General features: G+C 41.7%; 1 protein-coding gene across 4 annotated transcripts in view; it reads left to right on the top strand.

Moving 5' to 3' along the window:
- LOC119483527 (gamma-aminobutyric acid receptor subunit gamma-3-like) overlaps positions 1 to 13,231 on the top strand; it is an 87,660-nt gene extending 74,429 nt beyond the window's left edge. For all 4 annotated transcript variants that reach the window (XM_037761727.1, XM_037761728.1, XM_037761729.1 and 1 more), the window contains 2 exons: positions 9,140 to 9,339; positions 11,841 to 13,231. In XM_037761727.1, coding sequence (XP_037617655.1) covers positions 9,140 to 9,339; positions 11,841 to 12,122 — 482 coding nt within the window. In that variant the 3' untranslated portion in view covers positions 12,123 to 13,231. The remainder of the gene's footprint in view (positions 1 to 9,139; positions 9,340 to 11,840) is intronic.
- The last annotated feature ends 456 nt before the right edge of the window (positions 13,232 to 13,687 follow it).

The following is a 13,687-nucleotide window of genomic DNA, read 5'->3' as shown; positions in this document are numbered from 1 at the left end:
GTCATAAAATTAAAAAAATAAATATACCAAATTTGTCAGTCTTAATTAAGTCTAAATAATAATAATAATAATAATAATAATAATAGCTATATTTATATAATTTTAGATTCAAATAGAAGTAAAACAGAAGCTTGTAAACGTGACACAGCAGATTATAAAAGCTCACAGTTTGTAGGGTCAAAAGCAGCCTGACCTCCATCAGATCGCTAATTGTGTTTTCTGATAACCGTTACAACCGTGTTGCATCGCTCAGCCCCCCCTCTACGGTACACCATTTGATAATTTCCTATAATCCTAATTAAATTTACTGGCTAATTATTCCATAGCTGGTTTAACTTAATTGAATTCTACTTAATTTATGTGATAATAGTTTAATGGCTAAGATTGGCAGTTAATTACAAAAAAAGATACTTAACAATTGTAGTTGCACTGCCCACCTGGACGTAATATGTGTGATTTTAGTGTATTTAGCAGAATCCTGCTCATTTATCACTTTTTGTTCTAGAAATCCAGCAGTTTCAACAGGTCAGGTCTATGTAAGACTACCAATGTGGGGAGGGGTTGCTCATTTACTCCTCTGGCGTAGACTTTGTTGCAACGTAACGTAGTGTTGTAGTACTCAAGATCGATTTCAAGACCAGCTTTGGAAGGTTCGGGTCTTGTCTCGATCTCAGACAGAGTAGTCTGGATTTTATTTCAAGACCGGTCAAGACCACAACTGCAGGGAACAGCGTCTCGAGATAACTTCTGTTATGATTTGACGCTATATAAAAATAAATTGAATTGAATAACACAATATTTTGATTTCAGATCAAGTTGAGGAGTGCTTATGGTTTGCATGTTCCACATTTAGTCGTAAGTGCGTCATGCAGCGTTGGACTTGCACTGGTCTGGTCTTGACGTCTCGTCCTGCCTTGGTCTTTGTCTTGACTTAATCTCAACCCCTCAAAGTCTTGGTCTTGTCTTGATACACTCTAGTCTTGGTCATGATTTTGTCTCATTTAGATGGTCTTGAATTTGAGTAGAAATTAGAAAAACTTCCCCTACGTTTCACAAACAGACCTGTGCCTTGCTCTCTGGCACGTCGTTAACCCTTGTTGAAGGAGGTTAGCCGTTAACTAATTAACTCACTTGACCCGAGGTCCGACCTCTCCGACCTCCAGCCACCTTCACCCGCGCTATCACTTGCACCGAGACGCCACACACAACTGTAAAGTACTTTAATTCCACTCAGTCCCTCCTGCCCTTCATCAGCCTGCCAGTCAGCCAATATCGCAGAAGGTCATCTGGAACGCCTCAGCGGTAATAAAGAAGTTATATTGGAGTTCTGTCCGTCCCTATCCATTATCAAGCCCAAAGGAAAAAAAAACGTTGAACAATAAAGTTGTCTCACGTTGTATCGAATTCAATAATAACCGAGCGTTATTACTCATGCATGTGCTGGGGCCAAATGGAGCCTTTCGTCTGGTGCTGTTAATGAAAGCGGATCATAATAAGAGATTGTGTTAGTGCGGTCTGCTCAGTTTACTTTTTGCTGTTAGGTTGATGATTAGTGTGAAGAGAGAGAGAGAGACAACAACACAAGGGTTTATCTTCAGAGTTAAGAACGGTTGTGTCTGTATTAGGGCTGTCAAAGTTAATACAATAATAACGCGTTACTGAAAATTTGATTTTTAGGTTGTAGCAGGGTCAGTTTTAAAGCTAGTGAGTGAAGATACTGGCATCATATGAAACTAGAAAAACCTAAAGAATCCATTGATACCAACCATGTCTAGCTTATCGTGAAGGAGGCTAAATAACCAAACTTGCGCTAAATTTTGGCGAGGAAAAACTGGTTTGGTCATTTTCAAAGTGGTCCCTTGACCTCTGACCTCAAGATATGTGAATGCAAATGGGTTCTATGGGTACCCACGAGTCTCCCCTTTACAGACATGCCCACTTTATGATAATCACATGCATTTTGGGGCAAGTCATAGTCAAGTCAGCACACTTGACACGTCATCGTATTTTTTACACTAAATGCAGTACCTGTGAGGGTTTCTGGACAATATTTGTCATTGTTTTGTGTTGTTAATTGATTTACAATAATAAATATATATATCCATTTGCATAAAGCAGCATATTTTCTCACTCCCATGTTGATAAGAGTATTAAATACTTGACAAATCTCCCTTTAAGGTACATTTTTAACGGATAAAAAATGTGATTGGTTTGCGAATAATTGCGTTTAAAAGCCCTAGTTAGCCCTAATTGCTGCAGGTATACTACTGATTTTTTGCTCTTTACCAAAAGCTGATTAATTCAATTTTGTATCTACCAAAACTCTCATAACTAGTAGATTAAGATACATTGGAGAGGTATTACTTCTACCTCATTTGGCTAGGCTGTGTAGGTAAAATGTAGGGTCATTGCATCACCGTTATAGCAGCTCGCTACTGCGGCTGTTATTTGATGTTTATCACTCTGTCTCTCCGTTTCTCTGTCAACCGAACGCCGTCAAGTCTTACAGTACGTGGGTGGCGGTGTGACACATGACCAAAGCCACAGAAAAGGCTTGTGATCTACCTCAAACAGGTAGCGCGGAGAAGCAAGCTGTCCCAGCCCTGATAAACATCCACATTCAGCTCAACAACAGAAAGTCATTTAGCCTTTCTTCTCTAGTACATCGCCCCCGTTTCCAGGGCGGCCTGAGACCTGATCCCAAGGCTGAAAGGCGGGGAGAGAGGAGAGATAAGAGGAAGAAAAGAGGGGGACAAAACAAGAGTGCAAAGTGAAGGCTTCTGGCATGTAGCGGCAGGGAGAAATGTCAGGAGGAGGGAGGAGGATCGGGAGAGGTTAAAGTCCAAGAAAAAGGCAGGTGGTGCCGCTACCCCCACCCAACCCCTCAAGGCAGTGTGCCTTGACAAGCTGCTAACATGTTCCAGGTGGTATTTCCAAAGAGCTGTCACTCACCTGCTACTCCTTCAGCGTCAGGACGTGCGGATGGCAGCGAGGTGGAAGTAAGAGAGCTACGGGTTGATTCCCATTAGACCTCAATCTCTGCAGCTCAGATGGATCTCGACAGAGACATGGGAGGGTTGTTGGTGGGAAATAAACCCACCTACAAGTAGAGAGAGTAAAAGAGAACGGGAGTTAATTAAACCGCGTGGAAACATCCATCAGCATGCTATACATGAAATAGGCCAGGGTAATATAGGCAGTAGGTTATATAAGGGGGGATGCCACCCCACTTGTTAGTAAAATGACCATCTCCCTTGTTAACCTGCCATCGCTCCTCTCCATCCTCTAGTAGCAGAGAGAGTGCAGGGGCAGAATACATTAGTCTAGTCTGCCTGACTCATTGATCCTTTATCTCACTGAGGTTTGTGCAAGTTACAATCTATGGCCCCGACCATGACTCTGAAATATCAGTAACTGTGCTGTGTGTTGATAAAATCGTGGTGCTGAAGTAGCAGATGGATTTTCTCTGAACTATATCGCCAGGGCGAGGGTATTAAAAAATTCAAAGCCTTTGTCAAGTCTTTAATACTCTTATCAACATGGGAGTGGACAAATATGCTGCTTTTTGCAAATGTATGTATATATTTATTATTTTAAATCAATTAGCAACACAAAACATTGACAAATATTGTCCAGGTACTGCATTTAGCATACAAAATATGCTCAAATCATAACATGGCAAATTCAAGCCCAATATGCAACAACAGCTGTCAGTGTGTCAGTGTGCTGGCTTGACTATGGCCCCAAACTGCATGTGATTATCATAATATGGGCATGTCTGTAAAGGGGAGAATCGTGGGTACCCAGAGAACCCATTTTCAATCACATATCTGGAGGTCAGAGGTCAAGGGACCCCTTTGAAAATGGCCATGGCAGTGATTCCTCACCAAAATCTAGCGTAATTTTGGAGCGTTATTTAGCCTCCTTCACGACAAGCTAGTATGACATGGTTGGTACCAGTGGATTCTTTAGGTTTTATAGTTTCATATGATGCCAGTATCTTCATTTTAGCTTTAAAACTGAGCCCGGTACAAGGCTAGCGGCTACAGTTGCATTGTGGGTAATGTAGGCACCAGGTTTTTACAAGTAAGAATGCAAGATTTCTGCTGCAATCGATTTGATCTTTGTTTTGTTTTTTGCTGTCCAACAATCATCCTTTACTTCCGACTGACTTATCTCTACAGCATAGGGCTGCTTTAATGTAAACGCATGTCATTTTGGGGAATTTGTTGAAATTAGCGATTGTAGTTTTTCGTGGGAGAAGAGTCTGACTTATCCACATTTTTCACTGGAACTATTTTAAACTAAAGAAATTGCTCCGACACCCTTCATCTCAAATATTGGGCCCCGGCTATATAGCAGCGAGCACTGGCAACAAAAGAAGGTTATTTCTCATGATATGGGTGTAGTGGGGGAAAAAAAACCTTTAAAAACCCTAAGGTTTCCCTGCGAGAGCCGTCATTCACACAAATGCCTGTCAATGGTGATATGTCAGCTCGGGTGTGAGAGCTGACAATGTTCCTCATGGGAACTCTACCAAGAAGGCAGTGAGTTAAAGATAGGAGGCAGCGCGGAGACATCAGTCCCTCAAATTGTGTGCTGTGAAGAGGGGAATCTAAATCGAATGCTCTGTTGGGACAAACTGGCTGTATGATCGGCCATGTTTTTCTAGGGTGTAATGGTACGTTGTTACTGCTTCCATCACTGTTCATATACTGTGATTAAAGCATCACTATAATTCCTTGTTGCTGCATATATCACGGTCTATAGATCTCAAGCCGACCGTCAGAAAATACACGGCTGAGTGAATTATAGAGTGGACTCACTTCACGCTGTTGAGTCCCAAGTGTGTCCTTGGTCAGAGGGGACTCATGTAGGGCCATCTGACTGATTACACGCATGGGAGATGCGGTCTTAAGTCGAGGCCTCTGCAGTGTGCGTGAAACACCTTTAATCAGATTAGATTGAAGTTGCCATGTGTAGCATTTTAACCTCAATCACGAGCACATTAATTTGAAAACATCAGCATAATTACCACAAACAAACAAGCTCTCGCCGAGCAGACTGTCAGCTCCGATGTGCACTGCATTTTTTACTTTGTGTTGATGTGGTGGAAAATGTGCTGGAGTGCTTCACAGCTCAAAAACAGGACCGCCTTCACTTTTGCAAATAATACGCACTTTTATTCCACTTCAACTGTTGGGAACTGCATAATTTCAACTTCACATTAGCCTGCTTTGTCAGAATGTATATATCCACCGTTATTTGGGGCCGCTGTGGTCTCTAATCTCGCTTCTTGTTATTCAAAACAAACATACTGATACAAACAGTAGTGACACCCACCCCATCGTGTGGCAACTGGACTGAAACTGGCCCAAATGAGGCAAAACTGCTCCATACACACAACGGTGGGTGCTTAGCCTTAGATTAAAGGTCCCATATTGTAAAAAGTGATATCTTCAGGTCTTTTACATTATAAAGCAGGTTTAAGTGCTATATAAATCCTGTTAAACTATCAAAACGCTCAATATACGGAGAAATACACACAGCCCGTATTCAGAAATTCTGCGTTTGAAACAAGCCGTTTCAGGATTTCTGTCCATTTGTGTCCCAGTTTATTTCCTGTTGCAGTGTATGTGAATAACATCAGCTGACGGGAAGTAAACATGGACCCAAGCTGTTGCCTAGCAACGCAGTTCTGTTGCATTCCATTGAAATGCACTAAAATGGAGTGTTTCAGACAGAGGGTGAATACAGGTATATTAAGGCAGACAGTATGAGGAGAATAATGTGTTCTTTGAACATTAAAGCATGTCAAAATGTTCTAGTAGAAACACAAAATACAAGAATGAATCTGAAAATGAGCACAATATGGGACCTTTAATGTTGTATTCCAAACATGCAGAAAGATATAGCTTTAATATCGACAAAAACCCAACATTCAATGTCCCAGCTTTTCAGTAAAAATAGAAAAATCAAAATAGAAAAAAACACTGGACGGATTAAAACTAGGGTTGGTAATATTCGTCAAAAAACACTTTAGGTAACACTTCATTTTACAGGTCTGCAAATTTCATGGTATTTAGGTGATAATTAGCAAGTTAGTTGAATTTTTTTTGGAATTACTGCCAAATTACCCCAATATTTTTTCAAAATATATTGAAAATTACTTTATTATAAATATTTAATAATTATATTAGCTGCTATCTACTTTCATTGGAAAAGAGTTGGCAACACTGTGCTCAGTTTTTCGGTTGGATCATTTTTTTAAATCTAGCGTACTCTTGCTTGTTTCTCAAGATTACCAACCCTACCTTTAAATCTGCATTCATAATAAAAACCCATGCAGTCGTGTGACCCGGCCACTGATCCCTGACTGGTACTCCTCAGTACTATTTATAGACGCTCTATGAACACAAGCTGTGTCCTGTTCCACCTGGTTTACCCCTGGACACATAACAAAGGCCAATGTCTGATATGTTTTGGCATATTTTGGCAACACCCCATCACTGTTTTATGCGTAATACCACATCTTTGAAATCTTATCTTGTAAATGCATGTAAAAAAAAAAAACAGGAAATCTGTTTTTTTGTTATTGCTGTGATCACACCATCAATATTATTCTGCACCCTGTGTAGCGTATTTGCTTCGCACAGGCATATGCACTGGAGCTTTTCTCACTTCTGTGTGACGGTGCTTGTTTTCCGTCTGTAGATGTGAGAAATTGTGTTGTTCAGATCGCCTGCACAGACAGGAATCACCCAGTTGCTATGGCATCATGTAGCGACAATTCCCACAGAATGAATTAAACTGTAGAAAGACAACTCGTGACCTTGATCGAGCCCAAACTGTGAGCAGCCGACGGATAGCTTGTGGTTTTCAAAAAACAAAGAAAAAACAGTGGTGTCGATGCATTTGCTGTTTTATTGTGATCACATTGTTCACAGTGCGGGGGGATTTGAACAGGTAGTAAGATTTAAGGTATTAGAAACACAAGAGTTGCTCATTTACCTAGTTTGGCGCTTAAACCTAATGAGCGGGCGAAAAAGAGAAAGTCTAGACGAGCACTAGACCAGAGGAGGTAGCTTGAAATAGATGGGAGCAACTCGTCTCTATGGAAACCACAGGCGAAAACAGTGGCACACTCTGCCATGAAAGACATGTGGGAGACGAGGATGAAAGAGACAGAGTAGAGAGAGGGATGGAGAGGGAGGGGGTGAGGGAGGAAGAGGAGAGGATAAGAGGGAAAGACGGCGAGCTTACGAGAATGATGTGTGTGTCACAGCAGTAGATATCGATGCCCCCAGTGGGCATTAATGTCACCGGGTTCATCTCTCTCTGAAAGAATTGATTTCATTTCAGCTAGCAAACACAATATTCTCCTTCAAGACACCATGGGGAGTAATTTCTCGAACAATTTCACTGATGACACAATGAGATTCAAAAGTTATCCCCAATTAGAATAGTTACGGTGTGACAGGTATTTATTGATACCAGCCACTTACACCATTGCACATCTATTGCAGACAAGGTTAGATACCTCCGGAAGCCGACTAAGGAGGCTTTCACATAAGGAACCCGGGCCCGGATCTGAGTACACTTGACACCAAAGAACAGTAGTGCGAACACTGTGTACCGTACTCGAGGGTTCATCTATCCACGCCTGGGTCCACTTGAAAAGGTGGTCTCGAGTACAGTTCATGTGTTGCATCAGGTGTGAAAACTAAATGTACCAAAACACGGGAGTGGACTGTGTCTCTTTGGTCATGACTCGTCCGTCATTTTGGTCCGTTTTGCGCTAATTGGTACGTTGCTTTGACATTTCAGTTGCTACAGTTGTTGGTGGTGTAGTATGTTGAAAAAAAATTCATAGTATAGTATGTTGAAAAAGAATCATAATGTAGTACGTGGGGAGAAAATGTAAGTATAGTATGTGGATAAAAGAGTATAACAAATTCACAGTATAGATTGTTAGAAACAAAATGAGCAGAGGAGGAGGAGGCCTCACTTCAGCAGACTGCAGGAGAAAGAGGAGGAGTTGGCTCAGAGGGAAACCAGGCTGGATGAAGTCAAGTCCTGGATGTTTTTTTTGTTGGACAAAAAGAAGAAGAGCAGCTTGCTCACTTGACCGGCAAAAGCAGGAAGGACTTCAAAACGCGTCTCTTGACTTGATTCTGTATATCATTAATAAATAAATAAGCGTATAAGTTAAATTTTACAACAGCTGTACTGAGATCATGTTGGAGAGAAAATATGCAGCCAAAGTGTTTTAATGCTGTTGTTTTTTTTGTATAATGATATAAACTAATTTCAAATGCCAATTTTTGTTGTTGCCAAAGGTGTGAGAAACAAAGTAGATTTAGTCCAGCACTGTATATATGTACAATTTTATGTTAAAGATTGTCAATATGATATTCCATTGTATAATTATTGAAATAATTACAACAGCATGATTTGTTTTTAGTGCTATTACTGCTGATAATGATTTAACAAATCCAAATTTAAACACACAGTTGTGGACATGACAAAACTTTAGTTCAGTGGGTGTGTCCTGATTGAAGTGAACAGGAAATACTCAGTTTAAAACAATAAATATATTCACTCAAGGTGGTTAAAAGTACAATAAAAGCAACATTTTTTGTTGACAAAAAAGATCTAACTTCCTATCCATGCACTTCTGGAAAGTTTCCACTGTAGATTATATAAGGGAATACAGGGCAAGTTTATTAGAGCATGCTTGCTGAATTATGGCTGAATTATGTCTGCACTGCACTCCACCTCACAGACGAGTCATGTTTCAGTCAGGAGAAGGTGTCAGGATGTTGTATAATAGAGGTTCTTAACCCGAGAATCGATTTCTGACACATCATTTTATCACATTTATCATTTTAACTATCCTGTTTTCACAACACTCACAGCAACTCCCAACTGCAGCTGTTTTCATAGAAGACAGAATCGATGCAAGAATGGGGACATCTACCCAGAATACCCCGTATGCATTATTAATGGTGATTAATAAACCTCTGCCTACATGTTATATAACCACTGACTTCCTCATGGGTCACCCCAGTGCTGACCAGCTATTCATCATGCTGTCTTCTCTCTACTGCATTGCTCACACATGCATTACCTTCCCCAGGTATCACCACGGTGCTGACCATGACCACCCTGAGCACAGTGGCCAGGAACTCGCTGCCTAGAGTGTCCTACGTGACCGCCATGGACCTGTTTGTCACCGTCTGCTTCCTGTTCGTCTTCGCTGCCATGATCGAGTACGCCATGCTCAACTACTGCTCCTACACTCCTATACGCAGACCCCCCGTCAAGACGCAGAGAATGGTAAGTCTGTATGTCGATGTGTACATTTGCTCTGCATTTGCTTTTTCTTTATGTTAAAATCCACCTCCACTACCGCTAAGGTTCTTCTTTGAGCACAGCGGCAGTAGAACCAGCCTGTAAAGCATCTTTCATCAGCATCGTTCATATAATGCTCTCAGTAATGTAGCATCGTGGATAGATTGCTGAATGAGACTCTTTTTGAAGTGACTGTTAACATTTCTAATGGAACGTCAATCAAACGACCACAAAGACACGCAAAACAACTACAGACACTCAATACAACTACAAACAGACTAAAAGTGACTATAAAGAGACTACAATACTCAAAGAGACTCAATACGACCACAAAGACACTCAAAACAACTACAAAGAGACTCAAACGACTACAAAGAAACTCAATACGACTACAAACAGATTGAAAGTGACTACAAAGAGACTGAAAGCGACTATATAGACACTCAAAACAACTACAAAGAGACTCAATACAACTACGGACTGAAAGCGACTACAAAGACACTCAAAACAACTACAAAGAGACGCAATACAACCACAGAGACACTCAGAACAACTACAAAGACATTCAATACAACTACAGACTGAAAGCAACTACAAAGAGACTCAATACGACTACAGAGACACTCAAAACAACTACAAAGACACTCAATACGCCTACATAGAGACTCAAAACAACTATAAACAGACACAAAATGACCGCAAAGACTCACACAAAGACTGTCTCGCTCCTTTTTCTGTGCCCAGGGGCCCATTATCTCATAGTATAATCCATGTGTATCACGACTGTATTAATAATGATCTCATTAGTTTAAGGACAGTAGGTTCACGGGCGTCATAGCAACCTAGGCCGTCGAGACCCCAGGGCACCCATGGGATCAGTACCAATGATTGTTTTTCTGTGTCCAGACAGGATAAAAACAATCTGGGAAGAGTCACCTGAAAAATGCGTGTGTTGATGTGTTGTCTTGTCAATTTGAGGTTAATCTTTTCAGTAATAATGTTCAGTAAGAAGCATCGTTGCTATTGGCTACTATCAGCCTTCAGAAACTCATACAAATCTATAGGCTGTCAACATATACAGTATGTGCACGATGTTTATCCAGGCATCTGTCTATATGAGCGCTATATGATGTGAAAACATTTCTAGCAGTCGCTCCTGTGCGAGAGCCTAATGCTCTGTGTAGGCGTCCTCAAGGCTGCACCTGCCGCGAATGCTTTAATGGCGGCAGCACACATCTACTAAGACTGAGTCAGCCACCGCTGCTGTCATTCCCCCTCCCTCTTCGTTATTTCCTCCCAGCGTAGAGGACTTCTGCCGAATGTGTCTCGGGGCTAAAAAAGGGCCGTCAGCTCGGCCCGAACAATTAAGTTGTGTTACATTGGGTCCCCTCCTCTGCATTTCTGGCTCTGTGCTGTATTTTGGCCTCGTCTGTCTGCGGGGAAGCCTCATATTTCCCTCCCTCCCCCCCCTTTCCTCCACCATCCGTGTGGCCCCTTTGTGCCGCCCACTCAGTCGATTCTGTTACTCCACAAGACACATCTAACTCGCTCCCTCTCCCGCCTCCCACTCTTCCTTCAAGAGCCGAGTCGAGGACTGGCAAAATGTGTGAAGATTTTACCCCAATTAGGTTGTCCCACACGATTTCATAAACATCAGGGAGGAAGTCACATAATGAATTTTCTCAGGAGGCACTTATTCAGCATTACAGTCTAAAAAAAATCAGGCTATAACTGCCTATAAAAAGGATAAAGGATGTTTTCTTTTTATCAGTGGTTTTACTCTCAATTACTATGTTTAAGCATAAGTATTGTACTTCATTATATTCAAAAATCAATTTCCAGGTGTGAATTTGAACTGTTTTAACAACCCTAGACATCACTATGCTGTTGGATATCGATTAACCAATTCCCTATGCATTGCTGGACCCATTTTGTTGTTTGCTAGTGTATGTTTTAGAGAGACGACTCTCTACATTTGTATTCAACACATCAATAGCGGCGTTTGATGGAGTTTATTCAGCAATCTAAAAACATAGATAAGTGCATGTCAGGGCTTTGTGTCTTGATAGGCTTTCCATTTCGCACTAATGATCGATCACAGAGTGTAAGCCCCTAGAAGTGGCGCAATTTCTCCACTGCAGCCAGGACCAGAATGCAATGCAGCAAAAAAAGGCATATTGCATTTTGAGAAAGGCACGCTGCCACAATGACAAACATTAGGGAACTTTCGTAAACTAGTCTTGTTCTTTTACTTCGTTTTACTTTATTTTTTCAAAAGTAATGGTACTTGTGCTTGAGAATAAGAGAGCTACGTCCACTGTCTTTCCGGCAAACACACTTAAGCTAAGCGTCTCAGGCAAAAAGTCAGCATCTTCACCAGTAAAGAAGTCATGTAAATAAAGAAGCATTGTTCTTGTATTGCAGCATAGAGCTAGTTAATAGTCAACTCCTCCACCATAACTCTCTCTTTATGTCACCCCGTACAGGCCTACTCATCTTTCAACATGACTCACACTCCTCGGTCCATGATGCCCATGGGCAACTCCCTCTTCTGGCAGGACTACGACGACAACTGCCTGTACGAGTGCCTGGACGGGAAAGACTGCAAGAGCTTCTTCTGCTGCTACGAGGAGTGTAAAGAAGGCGGCTGGAGGAGAGGACGCATTCACGTCAACATCCGCGAGCTGGACGCCTACTCTCGGGTCTTCTTCCCCACCTCCTTCTTGCTCTTCAACATAGTCTACTGGGTCAGCTACCTCTACCTCTAGTCGGTCCCGCGGGCCCTTGCTGAAAAACAGTCCCCCCGCCACTTTGCACCGCGGCTCGTGATTTAAGGTCAAAACTAAGCGTGGAGGAGGAAATAAGGTGGATACGCTCTGTTGGAATTGTGAAAGACGTGGTGCCTCTGGAGGAGATGCACGTGCGCCGTAGTGCACAGTGTAAAGGCCGTGACACTTTGAGGCAGTGGCACTCCTAAGGAGAATAAAACGCAGTACAACAACAAGCCGCCAGCATCAACTTGAATGGATCGGTCCCGCTTATGACTCAGAAACCAAACAACGGAGACGTTCGGGGACAGGGGGTTGCATTGCTGACATCTTGGTCATCGAGATGGCGAAGCACCCATAGTGCCTTCTTTAGAAAGGGTGCGGCACCGAGAGACTTCAGAGTTCCCTCCATTATCTTTATTACCTCATCCACCACACCGCCGCATGCCGAGCTGTCTATTCTTTAACGGAAAACCCGGAACAACACCACTGGAGATGTTTCAAAACTCATTCATTTTGTAGCACACTAGTTTTAGTTGTACCCTACTTCTACGTTCTAATAATAGCAACCTTTTCTTATTATTATTATTAGAATTAGTTGTATTTTCACAGCGAGTCAACCAGCTCACCCATCAGCTGTTAATTGTTGAATACGAGTTAGTGTCGGGGGATAGGGGGGGCAGTGGTTGTCTGGTAAAATCTCGTTTCTTAAGTCAGTGAGCTTTTTGTTCATGATGCTTTACGACCAAGCGATGCAGTTTACAGTAAATGCCAAGAAGATTTGGGTGTTTTATAATAAATGCTGGGTTACATTCTTACACACACACACAACATGTTGAAGAATTGCATACGGATCTAATGCTAAACATGCTAATCTCATCCACGGGCATATTATGTATGTTACAGTACATGAATAGACAGATTAGGGTTAGAGCAGTGCCGGTTTCTTCCTGACAGCAGCTATATCAAAACAGTCTCACGTTTTATTTCACACGCTTTCTATCCTTGTTTATACTGATTTTTGTTTTATTATAAACAGGGCCTGTGGATCGCCTTCGTTTAAAGGAAAAGTTCAGCATTTTGCGAAATATACCAAATTCTCAAATAGTAGCCGGAGACAGGCTTTTATTTATAATTTTCCCTGTTCCCCAGTTAATGCAAACTCTAAACTTCCTTCATGTTTACCTTTCTTGCAGCATTCCTTTTAAAGGTAGGCTTTTAATGTGTAAAAAACAGGAAGAAGTTTTGTTGATGGTGTTAACATCGATCAGGAGTACGGCAAAAGTATTTGTTAGTTGAAGGATAACACTCTCATGTCTGTACACTAAATATGAAGCTATTGCCAGCAGCAAAGCTACGCTTCCGCCATTTTGGACTGAAAGCGACTACCGGACGCCAGTAGAACGTTTGCCTACAAAGTGCCGTACATAAGTAAAACAAAATTATTTCTATTCTATTGTCATAATCTACTGAAATGGCGTTTTCAGTCCAAAATGGCAGCAGCGGCTGTTGTCAAAAAAACACTGGAGTTTCGTCTCTTTGCTTCTATATTCTGCTCTGTCCAA

The sequence above is a fragment of the Sebastes umbrosus genome, chromosome 24 (assembly GCF_015220745.1).
Source record: "Sebastes umbrosus isolate fSebUmb1 chromosome 24, fSebUmb1.pri, whole genome shotgun sequence".
NCBI lineage: Eukaryota > Metazoa > Chordata > Actinopteri > Perciformes > Sebastidae > Sebastes > Sebastes umbrosus.
Note: the sequence above shows the minus strand (reverse complement) of the source record. Positions and strands in the feature narration are given on the sequence as shown.